The following is a 23,112-nucleotide window of genomic DNA, read 5'->3' on the forward strand; positions in this document are numbered from 1 at the left end:
TAATTGATTTTTATCCAGCCTGATGGATTGTTGATGAACTGTTTGCTTTGCGTATGTCTTCAGCTCTTTATTGTTAACTCCTTGTATTGTGTGATAGTGTATTGTGTGCACCTAAGTTGCATGGCTTTGTTTCCACTGACTGCATGACAGAACCTTTATTAATAAGGGCAAGGACTTGCGGTGTGACTAATGAATATAGCCATAACTGTGTGCAAACAGCCTTGAACATGGGTTTTCACATGTAGAACACTTATTCTTCGAACACTGATACAAACAGAAAACAATCTGCAGGAATATTTGTGAGCAAGTGAACAAAAAATGGTGCACACAGTAAAACTGAAGAGTTATTTGTAAATAGTACAAATGGTTTGAGAAAGTGCTCAGTTCTAATCTTTATGCAGTAGATCATTATTCATATTAGAATTACTGTAGGACACACCAATTCATAGTATAAAGCTGATGTCTGAGCCATGTGTTAACATCCTTGCTTTTGTCAGTGTGAGTGATACTGTTCACATTTAGTGCAGTTTATTTTTAAATTTATGTATATTTTAGATGTTTGTTCATTAAACAAAAAAGACATGTTTTGACAAACAAACAAAAATTTCCCCCAAAATGTCTGAGAGGTGAGTTGAATTTGTACCAACTCCCAAGGAGAATTTTTACACAGTATTTTTAAACTGCCAAAAACTATTGCATGCTTCAGTCATTTATGGATTCATAGATATTAAGGTCAGAAGGGACCATTATGATCATCTAGTTCGACCTCCTGCACAACGCAGCCCACAGAATCTCACCCACCCACTCCTGCCTGTCAGTTTTCCTTTTAAAAACAAAATTGAAAGCAGTTTAGAGTTATACAAATATGGCAAAGCATTCCAGCCTGGTGATCTTGTACATTATCTGATACATATTTAAGAGACAAGGAGATTTCTTGGGAAGGATTTATTCCAAGGCTGAGACTATATTTGCTTAGTTTAGCACACAAAAGGGAACAGACTGGGAAAGAACTGCAAGCAGGCTCTGCTTTAGTAACTATCCACATCCCTTGCTAATGTAAGGGGACTGTTGCCCCCTTGCTAACATTCAGTGGGGGTGTTTTAGTTGCTAGCTCCCAGTACTTAAAGGGGGAAGGGTCAATGGGGAATCAGGACCCTGAGACTGACAGTCCCTAAGAGCAATGGGGAGAGGCCAATCCTCCAGGTCAGCGTGAATGACAGGGCGGGCAGGCTAATCAGGGAGTCAGGAGGCCAGGGACGTCCCGTCCTCCATGTGAGAGACAGAGACGGGCCGAGCTAAGGAGAAAGCAGGGGCTCAAGCTAAGCTGGGAGCAGAGCTGCAGCCCCAAAGCCAGAGGCACAGCCCAGAGAGAGCAGACTTGCCCTGGGAGCAGAGGTGGAGCAACCAGAGCTAGAGGGGCCAGAAGAGCAGCCCACGAAGCAGGTCAGTGCTGGGAGCAGAGTCACAGAAGCAGCCTGCAGAGAAGACCTGTCCTGGGAGCAGAGCTGTAACAACCAGAGGCAGAGGGGCCAAAGAAGCAGCCCAGGGAGCTGGAGGCAGAGCAGCAGCAGTGCTGAGGCAGACTGGAGCTGGGGCTGGAGCAGTCCAGAGTCGGGTGTTGTGAGCAGCTGAGGAGAGCGAGGGGGACTCTGGGCAGTGGGCCCAGCACAGGGAGACACCTCAGCCAGGAGGCTCTGCAGGCCAGACTCGTGCGTGCAGATTGGTAACCCTGACAGGGCGGGGGCAACGCTGGGAAGAAGGGCCCTGCCACCTAAAGCCTGAGAGCGTGTGGCCACCACCAGAGCGAGTGTCCAACCCACAGCATCCCTGCAGCACAGCCAGGGTCTGAGAAGAAGGTCTGGGACTTACAAGGTGCAGACTGTGAAGTGCCCTGACATTCCAGAGACACTGTTCGTGATGTTCCCTGCCACAGAGCAGGGTGATGTTTCCTTTAACCTTTCCCATTTTCCCTTTTTCTTTTTAAAATTAATTGTTGATTAAATAACTTTTAACTTGTATGTAATGGTCAGTGGCTCAGAGAAGTGCCCAGTGCAGAGAGAGTACCCCGGAGTGGGGACACCCTAGCCCCTGTTCTAAGTGACCACAGCAGGGTTGGGGATCGAGCCCCCCAGGAATCCTGGGCCCAACCTTGTTGGGGTTGTGAGGACCCTGCCAGACAGGAGAGTGGAAGGGGAGTCCTCAAGGGCAGGGAGGCAACTCGGTAAAGGAAGTGGGAGTGAGAATTCAGATCCTTTCGCTAGCCCGCTTCACCGGGGTAGTGCAGAAGCCAGGAAAGTTCCCCACAATAGCGGGACTATTCCCCTGCTTACACTGGCACTTGTTTCTGGTAGATGCAGGATGTATTTGTAGAGAATCAGAAGTTAACCGCTTAGCTTCTGAGCTCCTGACGCTCCCTCCTTTGTTGTGTTTAAATGCTGTTTCATTGAAATCATCAACAGTATGTTCCATGTTGCAGTACTGGTTGAATGGATTAATTGGACTGACATGGTACATAACCCAGCTAGCTGGGTAGAGCCAGATTGTCTCTGTCCCCAGTGTAGGTGTATGTCAAGGTTCCTTCCCCACTCTGAACTCTAGGGTACAGATGTGGGGACCTGCATGAAAGACTCCCTAAGCTTATTCTTACCAGTTTAGGTTAAAAACTTCCTCAAGGTACAAACTTTGCCTTGTCCTTGAACCCTATGCTGTCACCACCAAGCGTGTTAAACAAAGAACCAGGAAAGAGCCCACTTGGAGATGTCTTCCCCCTAAAATATACCCCCAAGACCTACACCCCCTTTCCTGGGGAAGGCTTGATAAAAATCTTCACCAATTTGTACAGGTGAACACAGACCCAAACCTTTGGATCATAAGAACAATGAAAAAACAATCAGGTTCTTAAAAGAAGAATTTTAATTAAAGAAAAGGTAAAAGAATCACCTCTGTAAAATCAGGATGGTAAATACCTTACAGGGTAATCAGATTCAAAACACAGAGAATCCCTTTAGGCAAAACCTTAAGTTACAAAAAGACACAAAAACAGGAATATACATTCCATTCAGCACAGCTATTTACCAGCCATTAAACAAAAGAAATCTAACGCATTTCTAGCTAGATTACTTACTAACTTTTTACAGGAGTTCTGAGCTGCATTCCTGATCTGTTCCCAGCAAAAGCGTCACACAGACAGACCCTTTGCCGCACCCCCCCCCCCACTTTGAAAGTATCTTGTCTCCTCATTGGTCATTTTGGTCAGGTGCCAGCGAGGTTACCCTAGTTTCTTAACCCTTTACAGGTGAAAGGGTTTTTTCTCTGGCCAGGAGGGATTTTATAGCACTGGGGACAGAAAGGTGGTTACCCTTCCCTTTATATTTATGACAGGGTAGGATGATTAAGGCTCAAGAGGAAAGGATCATCTTTGTGCACGCCACACAACGGGAAGATTCCCTTTGGAGAAAATCACCCCCAGGAAGGTGGGGAGGAAACACGGCTGTGGTTCTACCCTCTGTCAGCCCCCAGCAGGCTTGGGCTGGAGCACCTAGAGGAGCAGGTTTGCCTCTTGAGTTGTCCTTGGGGCTGCAGGGATCTGTGGAGGCCTTTAGTAAGGGTAAATTCCACAATCTAGCCCTTAATGCTCAGTGTAACATTCATTCTTTTTCTTTCCTAGCTTTTGAAATATTATTGCACTTTGTTGTATCCTCTTGCCTGTTTTCACCTGTACTTCATTGGCTCTACTCACATAATGCTTTCAGGATCAGGCTAATAGTTTGCAAAGTATGTTTATGAAGAGCTAATAAAGGTGTCAGTTGTAAAGCAAAACAAAACTGGATAGCACGTTCGCTGTGAATGCCATGATAGAAGAGCTCTTTGGAATGATACTAGGAAGTTACCTTCCTATAAGAAATAAAACCACATGATATTAACATTACCAGCACTGGACAATATATCTCTTACCTCTTGGAGCTGAAGTGAAATGTTGGCTGAGATTCACATGCGTAGTTCTATGTGCAAACTGGTGGGAATGTGTAGCAAAAATCCCAGAAAACCCATAGCTGATAAAAGTACCCTTGCCTGCATTGTAACTGAAAACAGATATACCTAATACAAAGAAAAGGAACAAGGAAATGGATGTTCTGCTAGTTTCTCTTCCCAGGTCTAGGCATCTCAGGTTGAGTAACTAGGTCCACCATAAATTCTTGCTGGGGTGTCGCTTGGTTTGGGGGGTGATGGGAGGGAGTATTCAGAGCCTAATGGTAGGAGATCAGGAGAAACCTAATAGGCAGAGCTGGGTTCAGCCCTACATGTTACTTCGCACAAGGCCCCACAAAACTAGGGCCAGTTCTGGGGTACAGGATTTCCTCTGTTCCTGTCTGTCTCTTCCAGCCTTTCTTCATGTTCATAAATAAATAACTACTTCATCAGTGATTTAAAAAAAACAACAACACCCATTTATCACAAATATCTATTAGGGTTCCCAGTTATCAGCTTCTAATCCCAGCTAAGCCATAAAATGCCCCCCCATCCAGAGCTGATGAGCCATTAATAAGTCCAGGTGACTGAAACTTTAGTTGTAGTATTACAGTAATGCCGACAGGCCACCGTGGCAGCTGGGGGCATGTTGGGCTAGGCACTGTTACAAGCACATAGCAAGAGAGTCCTTGCCTTTAAGAGCTTATGGTTTAAGCACCCAAAGGATGGGACAGGAAACGGAAGTGAAGTGACGTGTCGTCGGTTGTACAGTGGCAGCGCCAAGAATAGAACACTGGTCTTTTGACTCCCAGTCCAGTGCTGTGTACACTGGCCCAAACTGGTTCTGCCTCCAAACCTGTGCAGACCATCTAGAAGAGGAGAGGGGCTAAGAGAGCATTTTGTTTTGAATTCCTTTCCCCTTGCTGCGCACTAAACTAAATTAATGCAAATCTTACTAGCAGGACTTCACATTCATTCCTTATGTAGTAAAAGAAAAAGGGAGTCCATCACAGCCGCTTTTGAAATTCCTAATCTTTTTATATGTCTGCCAAAATCACATTATGAGCTGGGTATTTCAGAGTATCCAAAGGATAGATTATCACGTGTGGTCTGTTTCCACTGAGCTGCTCAGAATAGACCCAGGAGCTGTGAGGATATGCACATATGTGTCTGGGGCCACGAGAATGCAATATTTAACAGAGTAGCTCTCAGGCACAGCAACACAGACTTATGCACATAGTACAGTATAAGGAGAGAGACCAGTTTAGTGGTTAAGAACAAAGCAGTCAAGGGGATCCCATGGTCTAATCCTGACAGAGCTACTGATAGACTGTATGACCTTGGCCAAGTTGCTTGACCTCCTCCTGCTTCAATCATGCTAGCTGGGAAATTGGGTAAAAATGTGGAATTTCTCTGTAAACCAGATGTTGTGTTTGAGCTGAGCTTTTCTGGGCAAATAAATAAAGAAAAACAATTCTTTTTGTAACTGACAATAGACATCAATGGCACACATTAGAACCACCGCGTGCAGTGGAAGCCAGAAACTGCAAACAGCATCATGTCTGGAAATAGTAAACAAAGATGATTAAATTATTTAATGGCCTCTTATGGCCCTTCATCATTATTCGTGTTTTGTTATCAAGACATGACTCCAGCCCTACTCTATGAAAACGAGTAATTTTTTTTAAGATTTCCCAATGGAGTAAACTAAAGAAGAAATTAAAGTAATTGCTTATTTTGTTTTTGTCTGAATCAGCAGGATTAAATGGCTAATGGAAGGTTTATGTTCACTGCCCCGATTCCTGATGTATGAAAGCTGGGAAAGAATTCTGTTTGTTTAGGGGGAATAATACAGCCCAGTTTTGATGCAACCTACTTAGGGGCACTAGGGGCCAAAGCCGATGAAATACTGTATTTTGTCTGTGCTGCTGGACAGCATAGCAGAGAACCCACATATAGAGACTCCACACCCCCAACTAGGAACCAAGGGCTGCTGTACAATATGTCACCTCCCTTCCCCCTACCCCCATTGCTACTACTCCTGAGAGATGTGGGAGGGAGTGCTGGTGGTGAAAAAAGAGAGTTGGGGCCAGATTCTCTTCTCTCCTCTCACTAGTTTTATGGACATATAAATCCATTGACTTCATTGGAGCTACTCTTTGTTGGCACCAGTGCAAATGAAAGGAGAATCAGGGGCGAGGAGTAGCAGATGAACATATCATGCACCCCTTGGGTGCAGGTGGATTTCCAACGTGGAAGTCTGCCCAGAAGTTGCAGCTGATCAGACCAACAGTATCTTCCATTGCAACCTCACTCCAAGATGCATCTGATAGCGAGTTGCAGCATAACAGCAAGGTTACTATGAATGACATGCTGAGAAGGGGAAATAGGAGCAACAGATAGCTGTGCATCCGTTACTAGCCTCCCAAGATCCGCATGGATGTAGGGACTGCTCCTTCCACACACAGCTGACCATGCTTCCCAAATGGGAGAACTGGGAGGAATTTTCATGAGTAGAAACTTGGAAAACCAATGAAGGGGTAGCAGGTGGCTCAGGATGTACTAACAGCAAGCGCCCATGAATGCTGTTCAGGCGGTTTGAGGTTGTGTGTGTGTGTGTACTGTAAGACCCATTAAGCACTCTATGTGAAATCAAACGCATGACTGACAAAATACCCTCACCAAGACCTCCCTCTTCCTCTCCCCTCAGAAGGAAGTTTCAACCAGGAAGGAGTCCCATGGACTCTGACTGTGAACAAAGAAGCTGGCAAGTGCAACCCATTGAAAGCTCATGACACCACTACTTCCATGAGAGGGTGTGTCTTCACCTTTCATGCAGTGGACAGAAATAGAGGAACCTTTCACATATTTGTTCTTCATGAGATACACTAATACCTGTGGCATGAAGCGAAGATAAAAGCACAGTGAAAAGAACAGTTGGAATCAGTGCACTGTCAGCCTCAGAAGAAAAGATTGACATAGCTGGAGCTGGTGACCTCAGGAGCCAATGTCTGGAAAGGCACATTAGCAGGGCCCTGGCAGATATTATAAAAGAGACTTGTGTTTTCCTTTCATGGCTGTTTGTTGCAGAGATGTTGTCACACTGCCTTGGAGAGCTTACCTTGTGTGCTAATGTCACAGTTATCATGATGAATTCTCAGCCCTCCATGTGGTCAGAGCTAGTTTTACAGATTTGTAGAGCAAGTGAAAGAATGAGCTTGTTTAACCCTTCAGCTGGACTGATCACATGCTTAAAGTTAAGCAAATGCTTAAGTGCTTGGTTAGATCAGAGCCTGGGTGCTCAACAGGAACACGTCCTATTTGCCTGGCAAATGTCAGCTTTGTGCACCCTGCTGATTCGGTGCTAGAGCAGTTCTGAAAAAAGTTGTTTGTTTAATACTGAAGTAGGGTTTTTTCACTCTTCCTGTTCTCGAAAATGGTAGAACTGTTTTTTCCTCAGTAAAAACATGCTTTCGGGCAAACACTAACTTGGAACATTTCAGCCCCAAAGGTGACACTTTTGTAAAGTTTTGAGCACCTGAAGACAAATGGTTAGAATAGAAAGAACTATGCAACTTAAATTGCAATAGCTGCTTCTTCTCCTGCTGAAATGTTTGGTTTACCTGTTTAAGGAGGAGATCTTGACAAGCATGGTGTTCCCATTGGTGCATTCACAAACCACTAATGAGCTGTTAACATGTTCAACATCATGAAGAGGCAGATAATAGTGGTCTTTGGCAAAGAAAGATTAATGTCTGACTTCTGATACAATATCTTTCTCTCTGGATTTTTGGCATTTAGACCATGGAATCTGTGTGGGGTGTATGACATCGATCATAATTAATTTCTTAGTAGTGCTCTGACAAATCCCTGAAGGGATGACAAATTTATATCTGATATGATTCTGTCAGTCCAATTGCATGACCTACTTTTAGCAATGTTGCATTGTTGGAGCACGCAGGATCAGATGAACAATAATTATGTGCTTCTGAATTGAAAATGAAAGCAAAGATGATGAATATAAACAGCAATAGCAGTGTATATTTATGTAACTTATCGGCTAATGCAACCTATACACTATTATCCAGATTATCATTCTCAGTTTCTGAAATATACTAGCACAGCCTTCAGCTCTTGTGACTCCCACGCGGCATCCAATTGTTGGCCAGAAAAGATGGGGGAGCCCAATAGAGTATGTAACACTGAACATCTTGCAGAAGATTGCCAGAGGAATGATCACAATAGCATTAAGTGTCAGACTCTCAAGTCTCCCCACAGGGCTCCATCTTTTGTATTTTTTTAACTTCTTATTGGTTCCTGAGTTCACGTCCATGTGCTGTGAGTGATGGGAAGTGAATTTGCAGCTACTTCTGTTTCCTCTGCAGAAGTCAGAAATTTGGCATGATCTTTGCTATTTAGCTCTTTATTTTTTGTGGCTCACGCAGGAACTGCAACAGATTAGGAAATGCTGCATGCCATTCAAAAGAGACAGAGAATGATTTTGTACTTCTTTTGGTGGAGGAGATAACGGAAGATTTCTGTACAATTAATATAGTTTCAGTGTTGGCCTGATTTTACAGAGGCTATAGTCTATATTCCTTCAGCCAGGCTTCTACATCTCAAGAATTTAAGTAATGTGCTGTTTTGTTTTGTTTTTACCCTGCCACTTGGCAGCAATTAACATCAGGAAATATAATACTCTGAGTGGATAGATGACTTGGCTTTGGCAAAATAAGCAGTATAAGAGTGAGCAGAAAAGATTCTCCTTTTGATTTAGTCACTGATTTTAAGAGTTAAGTGTTATTCTTATTAGTTATTTTTAGTGGTAGTTATTTTTAAGTAAGCCAATTTAGGTTGATATGGAAGAGAATGAACTCCTCTGTCCACACAACACTGCAACACATGTGGTGGCAGAGCAGCCTTTCACATATCACCTCACGCAGGTTCCTCACCTCTGATGTATGCATGAGAAGGCCTAGAAATGAGAATGGTGTTTAGTCTCCATGTCACTCGGTCATCACCTCTTTGCCAGTTAACGCATTCCCTTCCAATATTTATCACCTTCCCTTACAATTCTTTTCTTTCCTTTATTTACTTTTCTTTTTAAATAGTCCTTCCTTGTTTCTTTCTCTGGGGGAGCATTTTAGAAGTGTGATGTTTTATTATGGTTTTGTATATTCTATTTGGTTTTCTTGTGTTGTGAAGAATGTGTGGGGAAAAAAAAGTCCACATTTTCCAAAGTCCATCTCCAATGCATGCATGTGCAAGTTCTTCCTATGGGTGCACAAATCAGGGACACATTTTCAACCTGCTCTATGTTGTATGTGTCAGTATCCTTCTGGGACAAAAGTACTGAGCAGACTGCAATGCTTTCATTCTCCTGACACTTGCTGTGAGTTCTTATCATTGCATGTGAGTTCCAATGAGTCTAAAGAAATTGAGGACTCTGAGTTTGTTGAAAGTGCCAGCATTGTTACTTGGAGCTAAGGTTACATTATGATTCATTTTTGTAGAATATAGACAGATTATATAGTTTTGGGAGGACAGTATGATTTCAAGTTCAGTACATCAACTATAAGTTTAAATATTTGGCCTAATATCCTTAGAAAGTGTCTTTATATTTGAGATTGTTAACTGAAGATGTGGATCTTTGACACTTAATATTCATATTTCTGTAGGGCCACCATCAAAACACTAATGAAACAAAGGACAGCAAAGCACATTGATGGTTCATTTCTGTGTACAGCTACACAAGCGCGTATCAGTGCATATCATGAATCCAAACTGAAGTTAATGACAACATGAAATAATTCATAGATGTAGGGGGAAAACAAATTACATCAGATGAAGATTTGAACAGAAACAAAGAAAGAAAGAGAGTTGTTATTTTTTAATTGGAGTTTCATTGAAGATAAAGCAGATCAGATACCAACTGGCCACAAAGCTAAAGAATATATAGCCATTTCTAGAAAAGAAAGAAAGAAAGAATCACATTGATATCCAGATACTTCATATTGTTAGGTTCATTCTAAACACTGAAAACTTTGAAAATGGTCAGCTAAGACATTGGAGCAGATGCTAGTCAAACACTGAAGTAACTAACTGACATTTCATCATTTCGCTGAATACTTCAACATTCTCTGGAACCCAAATGTCTCAGCCAGATGCAACAGCTCCCAGTTACCAGGCAAGGATCCTGGAAGAGGGAGAACTGCTTGTGGTGATCCAGCCTGTTTAAAAAAAATAGTTGGGGCAACACTGAGGCTTAGTAACATCACTTTGTTACCTGGGGACGCTCATAATACAAATAATAATGTTTACATTGCACTTTATGGTTGTGACTTTTAAAGCAGTTCAGGGGATTTAGCCATATTAATGTATCCAATTTAATAGACATTTAAGCTGATAATTATTTCAAGATCAGTCATTCAGACCTGCACCAGCAGAAATTGGGAAGGTTTCAGAGGCAGAAATGCTCAGTGCAGGAGGAAAGGAACACCTTACAGTGCTGTCTGGTAGCTACTGTCTCTGCCATTTAAGGGCCTGACCTAAAGTCAATAGGAGTCTTCCCTTGGCTCCAGTGGGCTTTGGATGAAGACCTAAAAGAGTGGTGTTGATAGGAGAACCTCTGTAACAATAAGTTCCTTTAGACAAAGGTGAGAGAAGAAGAGGAAATAATAGGGATATCCTTGAGCCCCATGAAGAGTTGCATGGAGCAAACTGCTCTCACCAGCTCTCACCCATCATGGTCCTACTCAGCTACTGGTATATATAAAACAGCTTCCAAAAGTATAAAAACAAGAGAGATTTGTTTAACCCACACCCCTCCTGGGTGTGATGTTCTGTCCCAGCTAGTGGCTCTGAGACCACATAAAGAGGGAGAGTTAAATGAGTCTGCTGTACAGCCTTAGTTAACAGCCAGTTGGCTTTTAGCTCATGCGGTAGAGGCTCATGCACTAAGCTCCAGAGGTCCCCTGCCTGCTGATGACTGGGATCCGTCAGCCTTACACTTGCACTCTCCAACATCTGCTTGACAGGATCCTACAGAGTGAATCTGTTCCAGAGGGCTGAGAGAAGTCTATTATCATTCTTTCAATTAAAAAAAAAGTTTAACTACTGAATGCTTGCAACAATTATACGGAAACATCAGTTTACTGTTCTGTTCGCAACATTAATGTGTGTGGTAATCTAAATGATGTAGTGGTCAAGATCTGTAAAAGTCCAAAGATCTCTAAAGATCCATAATTTCCTTGATGTAATTTCCTTGTAAGGAACTTGCTGGCTGCCACTGTCAAGATTGAGGAGTAATTAGGATATAAATTACAGTAGGTGCCAGGAAAGTTTTATTTTACACTTTTACTAGGAGATAAGATATTACTGGTCCCAATGATATTCCCTATTATAGGTACAGAGAATACCTGCTCAAAACAGCAATGTCTTACCCACCAGAAAAAAGGTAAAAGAAAGATTTTTTTTATTACACCCACCAGCGTACCAGTCCTACTTATATATATTTGTTGTTCCGCCACCTCTTACATGTTTTCTGTTGATTTCTCAGTATTCAGACTGTGGGCTTCTCAGCACAGAGACGGTGCCTTCAGCTATGCATGTAACACTCAAAGCCTGCTGCGGGTGCTACCAGAAATTATAATAAATAATACTGGGAGTCACATCATTGAAGAAAGACAGGAAGATTCTCAATAGGGATAGAAAAATGGGTGTAAGTAGAATAACAAGCAACTTGAACCTAAAATCACCTTTTATTTATGTTGAGGTTCATAGAAGTTCAGTTAACTTCAGGAAGCAGAAGTGACAATATTCCCTGCTGCCCTTGCAGGATCTCCAGCCTGACCAGAATCCGGAAGGATAGGAGAGAGCCTCCAGTTTCTTGTCAGGTCTCCAGTTTCAGTATAGAGACTTTAGAGATTGGATAAAGTTCAAATCTGCATCTTGATTTTGGAATGTTTTTCTGAGCCAAACTAAGGACCAGACTCTGACAGGCCTTTAAATATGTGTGCTGCGGGGGGCAGGAAGTGTGTGACAGATATTGTATCTTTTGGGCCATTAAATATATAAATTATTTATGTATGATTGTGTTTTACTTCTTGGGGTGGGGGTACCACAGCTCTTTTGGGAACTTAAACAGTGGGAGGTGTCAAAGGCAAGTCACTGCAACTAAACAGCTCTATAGTGGTATCAGCCCCTGGAGGGGTTTATGTGTACTGGTTCAAGCTGGGTTATCCAGAGACTAGAAGACAAAGAAATGGCTTTTGATATAAAAGGATGAGCTTGAAGTGACACAAGGCTTTCTTTCTGATCCAGCAAATGGACAGGACCTTCTGTCCAAGAGGGCCCCATTGTGGCAGGATTGAAAAGACAGCGGCCAGCGAGGCCCAATAAGGCTGAGGGGTAACTTCTGGTAAGCTTTTAGCATGTGTATAGGGACTTTTATTGGGTTTTTTTTGTAAATATGTTTTGTCTGTAATGCTTTTACCTTAAGAATAAATGTACTTGCTTAGAAGGAGGTGTGTGGTAACTTGTAGCTGCTGGCAATACACTGTTCATAGTCCTCAGAGAAAAAACAATTCAGAGACATTGGTCATCACTCATTATTCCCTTTTCAGGGTGGCGGGCAACAATACTATGCTCATTCCAACCTGGGGCAGTGACTAGAAGTCACATTTTGGCCCAACACTTCTGTCCCTTCTCAGTTTCACTCATCAGTAATGTTCAGCCTATTTTCCTGCAATCAAGCAATAGTGAAAGAGGTCTGAGGAAAGGAAACCTTATGGCCCTTTGGCATGATAAAGTGTTAGAGAAAGTGGTCGATATTCTAAAGAGACTCTGAGAGGAATCTATACCTGAATTAAGTTAATTCAACAGAGCTGAAGTTTCCAGCATTAAATTTAATGTCTGGCAAGGATGTTTTGTCTTGGCAGTTCCATCCACTGTGTCATGTGAGAGGCTGTTAGGAATCAACTAGAGTAGAGTGGTTTGAGAGAAAATAAGGAAGAATGCCAGCTTTGTTAATGTTGTGGTTCTGTATTGTTAGCCACTGGCAATGTCTGCATGTCTTGGCAAAGGACTTCTCTTTTCCATCTCTTACTGCCAGACAGTGAAGACTTTCACTGCTTTGCTTAATGTGTGTACAGTGAAACCTATCTTAAGCAATCAATGGAGAGATCAGCAAAATTCATTTGCTTAATAGAGATGGTCTTCTAATAAAGAAAAAAAAGCAGAATTTTGCTCAGTAGGGGGGAGGGGTGGTCTCTGAAGGCAGGAAGTGGCCTATTAAGAGTGGTCTGTTGTTCAGGTTTCACTGTATTCTAAGTTGTGAAATGTCATAGACAAAAACAAGCAGGCTGATCCAGCTGACATACTGTTTCATAAGGATGTGCTGTAGCAGTTCATCCTTCCAAACGGCCATCAGAAGACAAGAACTCTCACATTTGGCATGGGAATACTGCACATGGGTTACTACTAGAAATATGGAATACTGCAGAGGTTTTGAAAGATGCCTAAAGACATTCAGGAGTTGAAAAGGGTTTGTTGGAAATTGGAAGGAAAACATGGCACTCAGGACAAAGTCACAGGCCTCAGACTATGTGCTGCATGATGACTGTAAAAAATTATAGGAATGTTATTTTTACTGCAGTTTGAAGCTTTTTGAAAAAGGAATGCATAGCTAGCTTTTGCACCCACAACTCAGGAAGAGAGAATAACAGACAGACATAGCTCAGCCATAGTGAGAATTAAGGAAAACTGCCAATTGTCTTGGATCAAACACATCATTTAAAAAAAAAAAGAGTGACCCATAAAGAGAATATGTGATGGGAAAATATAGCATGACACATATCCTTAGCTATGGCCAAGCAGTGGTGGTGGAAAAGTGTCCTTTGTGCTCTTCCAGTCCTGGGATATCTATATACTTGTCTAATCCCCTATCTTAGTTTAGAGTAGCTTGACAGCTGCCCTAAATTATATTGCTGCCATTGTCTTCAAGAAGCTGTAGCCTTGGCTTGCTAGAATGTAAGAAGCTCCAAGATCTGGTCCCACATCCAGTATATCCCCTACCCTAGCAGCAGGGACAGAGATGTTTAGGAGCTGCTATAATGGCTCTATATCGCCAGAGGAACCCTGTACTCTGTGATTGATCCTCCTGTGGTTAGCTCTGTGGGCTCTAAACCTGTTTTGTACCAGTAATGCCTATGAAGGGGACTGCAAGTTAATTGACTGAGCTAGCTTTTGCGGAAATGGCTATACAGTATATCAGGTAGATCTAATGTGACCTGAGGAGATCATGGGACTGTATGCATCGGTGATACTTCCTATATGGTTACCAAAGCCTTAGATTAATAATGCTTCTATAGAAATGCAGCCTGGATGTTACAGAAAGGTAATCTTTTAGCCTTCCTGTATGTGACCCTGTAGAATTAGAGCTAGATGACCAAATTCTGTTCAGTTAGAATGTTATAAATGCAGAGTAATTCAGATGACACCAAATGGACAGATTCCTTTTTGAAGCCAGCAGAATTACCCTGGATTCAAACTGTTGTTAAAGGGAGAATACGCTTAAAAATCCCAACGCAAAAAGGAGGATGTAGAAAGTGTTCTGAGAAGTGTTGTAAATAGGAAAGAGAGAGGGATTTTTTTTTAAATTGAGAGTATTTTCAGAAGATATTTTCTCTTCAATAGTTTTTTTAGACTACATTCTCTGGTAATAAATATTCTTTTATTCAGATATTTTATACATCAGTGGGGAGGAAAAATTAAAGCAGAGATTTCTTGTATTATATCTTACAAGTCAAAAACATAATTTGAACAATCATATATCAAAAATGTCTATAGCTGTCTATTGTCTATAGATGTAACATTTTACAGAGCTTTTCTTCCTCTTATTGGTACCTCATACCGTTGAAAAAGAGGAACTGTTATTCAGATACAAAAAGCGGAGTTTATTTAACCTCAGATGTCTGAAAATGATGACCTAAGTAACTGTTCTCAAAAATGGGAGTTATGGTGGATAGCAAAGAAGATTCTTGTCTTGAGAATAAACTTTTTCGGTTTATTCAGATTGCAAATGCATATGTAACAGCAGCTGCGTCCATACAAGCAGAACTCAGTCAGAGGCAATGCGTAGTGTGTGTGTGTGTGGGGGGTGGGGGGCGTATGGTTATGCAGGGTCACGTGCCCCCTCCCTTGATTTCTGCCAGGGTTTATATGCCCTGCCCTGAACCCTGCTGAAGACCGTCAAAACCTTAAAATTGTGCCCCCGCCCCACTATCGTCTCTGAACTCAGTCATTTTGGCTTTTGACCAATGAAGAGTTTGGCGGGGAGGGGGCTGGGTAAAGGACATAAATGTTTTTTTGGAGGCAAAGATAGACGTTAAGCTGTAATAATTTCTCTACAGCTTCCTATTTCAATCTGCTATAAAGACAAGGTGCTAAGCTTTTATTTATGGCTTAATGAGATACTGTCTTCCCAATAGCAGAATATTACTCACAGGAAGCAATGAGTTATTGCTGGTTTTCTTTTCCTTTCTGTTCAGTTACTGTGGATACAGCATGTGTTAAGTTTTAGACACACTTCCCTCTTGAACAGTCTTCATTCGGGTTGCTGAAGCTGCTGAAGCAAAAAGGTTAAAGGAACACAGTTTTTAAAGAGCGATTTGTTTGCTGCTTGAGTTCCCATTGATACAATGAGCTTTCGAGGGAAAGTTTTCAAAAGGGAGCCCAGTGAACTATGGAGGAAGAGAAGGACTGTTAGGCGAGTAAATCAAGGGGAAATTCACAGATTAAGTTGCGTATGTATATTTATTTATTTTTCTTTTGTCTACTGCTTTTCAAGCCTCGTTAAAAATCACAGGGCAAATCCTCGTCAGCGGCCTACTCATGGGTAGTAAGGGGCATGGGATTTGGTCCTTGGTGTCTCCATATGAAAAAAATCAAGGAATGATTGAATGAAATGAAAGCATTGACACCTCAGTGTGTATGACGGAACCTATGATATAGCACAACGTGTATAAAGCAAGTGCTGATACTCCTACTCATGCAGAATTATACTTTGTAACACACTGAAGCCAATGGTGCTACTTGTAAAGTGCTGCTCTTTGTGAATAAGGGTATCACAATCTGACTCTATGCAGATTGTGTTTGTATTGTATTTCTGAGAGGGGAAAAAAAAAGAAAACCAATATTCTTTTACAGTGGTGTGGACAAATGGAGAGGGCCTGGACAAAAAGACCTGGGTAGAAATCCTGCCCCATTGAAGTCAATGGGAGTTTTGCCATGTACTGCAATCGGGCAAGGATTTCATCTCTGAGATTTACTACTGGCCCTGCCATTAATTCACTGTGGGACATTCGGCAAGTCACTTAACCACTCTACATGTAAGTTTCCCTTGGTGTCAAAGCTTACCGGCCTTTGTAAAGTGCTTTGAGATGACAGCATTACTTTGAGAGATAATAGGTCCTTTTCCTCGGTATTATGAAAATTTGTGGAAGACCTGGGTTTATATGTTATATCATGTATTTTTTTTCTTATATTAGTGGAGACCCCTTTTTCTGGTTATTGTAAGAAAATTAATTAAAAGTTAATACGCTTGAAGTGAATTTATTTTAACTAGCGCTTCCTCAAGAGGAAAAAATCCCAAACCTTTGATACATTAAAAATTGGTCAGCCAGGTTGACTTGAGACTTAGGTTCACAGTTCCCCGAGATAAGTGTTTTGTTTCTGCTTGCTGAGATATCTCTCAGCCTGCCATGTAGGAGATTTTTATGACATGGAAATGAATCAGCTGTTAGGATAAAAGCAAAAATAACATTAAAATGTAGTTCTTGTTGGGCTAGCTCATTGTCAGGCAATTGAAGACACCGTGTGCCAGCCTTCCAAGTGAACTCAAAAATGCTTCTGCAGTTTCCACAGTATGCATCCGATGAAGTGAGCTGTAGCTCACGAAAGCTTATGCTCAAATAAATTGGTTAGTCTCTAAGGTGCCACAAGTACTCCTTTTCCTTTTGCGAATACAGACTAACACGGCTGTTACTCTGAAACCTGTAAAAAATGCAGGCAAATTTTCAGAAGATCTCGGCTCCCATTTGGGTACTGAAATAAATGGCCAGGTTTTCAAAGTATCACAGCCGGGGCTACTGAGTGCTGCTGAGCACTTCTTTAGGCTGAAGTCCTTCGAAATTCTAGCCCTATGAGTCTACTCCAGTTAGTGGCAAAACTCAGTGGTACAGGATCAGGTTGTATGTGCCTGAAAACAAAAACATCTTAAGAGCCTTAAAATTGGCAGCACATGAAATAAACACATGTCTTTTGCAAAGCAGCACAGTCTTTGTGGCACATGAAATAAACTTGTGTTTTTTGGAAATTTTTGTAAACTGAAGCGTTTAGAACATACTATTCCTTTTAGCCTTTGCTAATGATAATTATTCTCTCTCTCTTGTTTTGTTCTGACAGCATATAAAGGGAAATCTAAAACTTCATACCTTTTGTCAGCCTTTTATAGTCAATCTGCATTTCTCATAGCTTATAGATCTCAACATTTAAGCTTCATAGTACCTTGTTGCTTTATAATAAGGGCTTAATCTTGGTCCCATTGAAATCAATAAGACTTTGATGGGTGCGGGACACTGTTGCATGATTTATCACATAAAATCCTATGCTAAGAGGACTTTTGGCCTCATCCTGCAAATCCTAATGTATGTGAATAATGACCACTAGTGCAGCATCAGGCCTAAAGGAAAATAGGATCGCAAGCTTGCTAGTGATAAACTATAATAGAAGAAGTGAAAGTAAACACATTGTTTTTAAATGGATGTAAGTACATTTGCTAATACTTGTTCGCATTTGTGGCCAGATCCTCAGCTAGTGTAAACTGGCCTAATTCTTTTGATTTTTAATGGTGCCACACTGATGTACAGCAACTAAAGTTCTGGCCCTCAAAAGTATAAATAGTGATTTATAGAAGATGATAAAAACAGTATCCTTTGAATTATGCATCTAGCCATTCTGAAGGAAAAGGGACTTAGGACACTAAAAGGTTATCCAGAAGCAGTACATAGCATCAGTTTCAATCAGACATCCAGACATTCTTATTACATTTTCCTTTAGCTGACTGGCTGTTGTAATTTCTGTGTTCATTTAAGCGGGATTTTCTTTTTTTCTCTTTTAACAAAGCCTGGCATTTGCTCTGAACTGTGTTCTTTTTAAGTTCAGGTTACAATAAGATGGAACCACTGTCACATATTATTCTGCCAGTGTATTTCTCCATAGTTTGTTTAGTCCCTAGGCGAGTAGCAAAACATGGGTTCCCTCAGATTTACTTCTGCTGTTTGCAGCCTGTCTTTCAACCCAATATTTCATAACTGGAGTGCACAAATTCTTTTGCCAAGGGCGTTTTTGCTGTCAATCAGTAGTTGTTCTTTCCAGAGTGGCTGCAGATATCGTCAGTGTGTCAGGATGCTATGGATCCAAGTTGTGGAGTACCCTTTGCTCAGCCTGAAGGCAGTGAGCTCAGCACCTCCCAGGAAGCAATTAGCGATATACAGGATCAGGCTCTGTGTTTGCTGTAACGGGTTGTCTAATATCTGCCAGAAACTATTTTATAAATACTTAATTACCTCGGAATGATTTAGAATGTCTGTAGATTTTGGATGAGTTCACTATAGTTGGCCTGGTTCTGTTCCTGTTTACAATGGTGTAACTATTAATTTCACTAGAGGTGTTCCTGATAAACATCAGTGTGAGGGCGGAAACAAGCCCTGTATATCTGTCTGGGCTGTTAAGACATTTGTATAGCCAGTGATCACTTTTACAAATGAATCCTTGATAGAATGTAGAAAAACATAGTAAAATATAATTATTTATTGAGATACACTGCATGAAAAGTAGATATAATTGACTATATTGTAACTGACTGCAGAATAGATAGAAGAAATAAGAGAGATCTCCATTGTATGACAATGACATATTATTAAATACTGCATAGAACAATCTCTAAAGAATATTTGCTAAATATTTAGAGTGGATATAAGAGTTTGTGCTATGTGTATTTTTGCTTTTGATTACAGAGATTTATAAGATGGTACAGCATTTTAAAGGACTATTTAACAGTAGTTTTATAATGTCCCAGATCAAAACTAAAGGAAAATTTAAAACCTACCCCTGCCAAAACATATTCTTTGGCCACTTATTGTGATTTTATCATGAAACTCATGATATTTGGTGTTTTGATTAAAGCTCCAACTTATGGATTCATTTGATGTTGAAAGCCTCTCAGTTTTCATGTAAGAAAAGAAAAATATAAAAAAAGAAGTTTCTAGCCCTCCTTTTTTCCAGACAAACACTGGAAAACATAATCCAACTGTACCCTAAGGCTCAAAAATAAAAAGAATCCATTTTAAAAAATCTCATGATTTTAGAGGCCTCATTCTTGATGTTTAAATATTTCCGATTGGCAGTGTTGCACACATTCACAGACATGCCATCTCTTAATCCAAATGCTACGTATTACTATTTGTAGTGCACATGCCACTTCCTGTCTTAGTGGAGGAGGTGTGCCAGATTGGACTGGCAGAGGAATGACCACTCCTGGGGTCCTGTTTGGAGTGAGTTATGTTCTCCTGCAATAGAGCCCTCACTCTTTTTCTCCATGCCCAGAACACAGGTGGAAAATATCCATGGATGGAGCTGGGGAGAGATAGATTGGTTTGGGGCAGACTCCACTGCTCTAAAACACCCACTGGCCAATTCCAGGGGAGGTAGGGAGCCATTTGTTATTTGTGGGCCCATAGCCATTCTTGCTGGTGCAAGTTGCCCTTCCTGCTTTGTTCTACAGGGCTTAGTTGTCAGAGCTTGGTAAAATAACATAATAGGAAGGGATGAGATATATTAGTAAATATTTTAGCAACTTGTGGCTGGTGTCCAGTGCAGATCAAAAGGCCAGCTTCTGGGGTGATCCTGATCACAGTCCCAAGAGGGACGGATGGACCCTGTTAGCCTGTGGGGTGAGAGGAGGTCTTGAATCTTCAAACATTGAGGTCTTCCTCTTCTGTACCCGCATTCTCCCATGCAGTGGGAGGGTGGCAGGGTGAAGCTGAATCAGAAGTTGGGATTTGGGTAGGGGAGCTAATTCCCATTCCTTTGTTGTATGACATCAGACTATTCAACCCATGCTGGACCCGATTAATGCCTGGTGGCCAACCTGTGTCCTTAATATTAAAAATAAACTAAAGTTGTGGCCTGTTGCTTTCAATCCATTTAGGTGTGTATGTCATACTTCTCTTGTGTGTCCTGACTGAATGCAAATAACAGAAATGTGCTCTATTTAGCCATAACCCAGATTTAAAATACTTGCAGTAGTATTAGTTGGCCATGCCAATTCATAATTCAGCAAAGTTGTTGTTCCAAGACAGCCTTTCTTAAGCTTTTGCAGACATCATTAATGTAAATTCTCCAAGTATTATATGGGTGAAATTTACACTACCTCCAAAATGCCTGTTTAAATGAGCTTTGTGCTGAAACCGCTGATAGAATTCTCCACCCCAACCTGCCAGCAGGCCCAGTGGACCACTGCCACTTTAATTCCTATGTGAGACAGTGGATCCATATAATTGTGAATCTCTTGAGCATGTTGTCAAACAACCCTGACACAATAGCTTAATCAGGGCTAGTGCAGAGTCCCCCACTATGATCCATAGGGAAGGCAGAGATACACCTCCCTCCACAGCGTGAAGTAGCTGCTATGGGGCAGCTCTGCTGCAGCCAAATTTTCTGGCCCAGGGTTTGATATCCTCCTCCCAAACCTGCCACCTGTCCCCTATATACAACCCAAGTGTTCAGACTCTATGAAGGTGAAGTGAAAAATCATCATGGGATTCTGTCACCTCTGCATAATGGCTTTGAGGTTGAAATTAACGTGATGGCTTTAAAAGAAAACATTTTGCCAGTGTTGTTATATTCCGTTCTGATTAGTGTCATATAAAGGGAGAACAAATGGAGCAGCTGTTTGGAGCCAAGGGATGTTTTATGTAAATAAAACTATAAACCCTAGGATATTGACAAGACATTTTTCACCCTAAGTTACCTACGAACAAGTATTTAGTCAACACCTGTGAAATATTTATAATTTAGAAACCTGCTAGCAGCATTTTAAATTGAAGAATAAAAAAAGTCTACATTTTTAATGAATTAAATTAAAAATTTCACCAATATGTTTAGGGATCATAATGCCACCTGTATAGTAATGGTAAATCCAGCAATTGGTTTATTGTATGAGATTTATTTATCCTGTTCCCCAAAGTGTTTAGAGCTAAACTTCCACCTACTTTGTAAAGTGGGCCAAACAATTAATTTTCTTGTTCTTTTGAATATTATTCCAAACCTTATCTGTAATTCTACTTAATTGTAGACATTAGGTAGAATTACAGATAGTATTCGGACATTGTAGATATGTCAAGTCCTAGCCATATGGGATATACATACAAATATATAGCCCTGATGCAGGAAAGCACTTAGGCATGCATGTAATTTTAAGTACCAAAACAAGATTTCACTATATGCTTAAAGTTAAGCACAGGCTGAAGCATCTTTCGTGATCCCTGGAAAAGATCTCTGGCTTTATGTGTCACTAAAATCCCTGAAAGCTATGGGAGACCACACCTTTCAATGCCAGCAATGCCCCTCTGCCATGTACATTGGCCAAACCAGACAGTCTCTACGTAAAAGAACAAATGGACGCAAATCAGACGTCAAGAATTATAACATTCAAAAACCAGTCAGAGAGCACTTCAATCTCCCTGGTCACTCGATTACACACTTAAAAGTCGCAATATTACAACAAAAAACATCAAAAACAGACTCCAATGAGAGACTGTTGAATTGGAATTAATTTGCAAACTGGACACCATTAAATTAGGCTTGAATAAAGACTGGGAGTGGATGGGTCATTACACAAAGTAAAACTATGTCCCCTTGCTTATTCCCCCCCACACACTGTTACTCACACCTTCTTGTCAACTGTTGGAAATGGGCCATCCTGATCATCGCTACAAAAGGTTTTTTTCGCCTGCTGATAGTAGCTCACCTTAACTGATCACTCTCGTTATAGTGTTTATGGCAACACACATTTTTTTCATGTTCTCTTTGTGTATATGTATATCTTCCTACTATATTTTCCACTGTATGCATCCAATGAAGTGGGTTTTAGCCCACGAAAGCTTATCCTTCATGGAAACTGGCTCTCTCTCTCACTGCTTGCTGTAGCCAGGGCCGGATTTCCAATTAGGCACAGCAGGCATGTGCCTAGGGGTCTGGCATTCTAGGGGCACCTAAAAGTTAAAAAGTAGGTTAAAAGTTTAAAAGTTAATACAGTAGAACCTCAGAGTTGCGAACATCTTGGAAATGGAGGTTGTCCATAACTCTGAAATATTCCGTCACTCTGAAGAAGAGCTCAGCCACATGGGGGGGTTCGTGCTGCAGCTGCTGGGTGTGGGGCGCCAGGCTGTGGGTGGGGGGGAAGTTGGGGCTTCTGATTCTCAGGGTGCCAAAGCTTTGGGCTGGGGGCTTGGGGCTCCTGCCCCATGGGAGCACCAGGGCTCAGCACTTTAAACCTGGGAGAGTGCCTCTGGGGTTCCCCACAGCTCTGCTCCCTGCTTCAGTGGGAAGGGGGACCCAAGGGCTCGAGGTTTTAGCTACGGGGGGAGCGCTGGGGCTGAAACTGGCTCTCCCCCTGTAGCTAAAGCCCCAAGCCCCGGCACACGCGCACGCACACACACACCCCTCCTGGGGCTGAAGGTGGGAACAGAGCTGCAGGGCTGAAACCCAGAGCTCCCTTGTGGGCTGAAGTTGGGAGCGGATCCACAGCTGAAGCCCAGAGCCCCAGTGCTCCCCCTGTCTAAAGACCTGAGCCCTGAAGCCCGAAGCTGCAGTCTCAACCCCCCGTGGCTGAAGCTTTAGCCCCAAGGTAGTACAGTATTTGCTTTGCATGTGTGTGTATGCACGTACTGCTGTCTGATTGAGGACTTACGGGTCCACAGGGTGTCCGGTAGACGTGTAAGTCTGTAACGCTGGTGTTCATATCTTTGAGGTTCTACTGTATTTAAATTATTGTTTATATATATTTTCGTTTAATTTTTT

General features: G+C 41.7%; 1 protein-coding gene across 18 annotated transcripts in view; it reads left to right on the plus strand.

The window, feature by feature from the left end:
• The window catches only part of DOCK10 (dedicator of cytokinesis 10), a 245,032-nt gene that overhangs the window by 58,516 nt on the left and 163,404 nt on the right, over window positions 1-23,112 (plus strand). For 3 of the 18 annotated variants that reach the window (XM_073359913.1, XM_073359917.1, XM_073359921.1), the window contains exon 1: window positions 15,127-15,773. The exons of the other annotated variants lie outside the window; for them this stretch is intronic. In XM_073359913.1, coding sequence (XP_073216014.1) covers window positions 15,669-15,773 — 105 coding nt within the window. In that variant the 5' untranslated portion in view covers window positions 15,127-15,668. Of the gene's footprint in view, window positions 1-15,126; window positions 15,774-23,112 lie in introns of those variants that run through there. 18 annotated transcript variants of the gene reach the window in all.

The sequence above is a fragment of the Lepidochelys kempii genome, chromosome 9 (assembly GCF_965140285.1).
Source record: "Lepidochelys kempii isolate rLepKem1 chromosome 9, rLepKem1.hap1, whole genome shotgun sequence".
Classification (NCBI taxonomy): Eukaryota; Metazoa; Chordata; order Testudines; family Cheloniidae; genus Lepidochelys; species Lepidochelys kempii.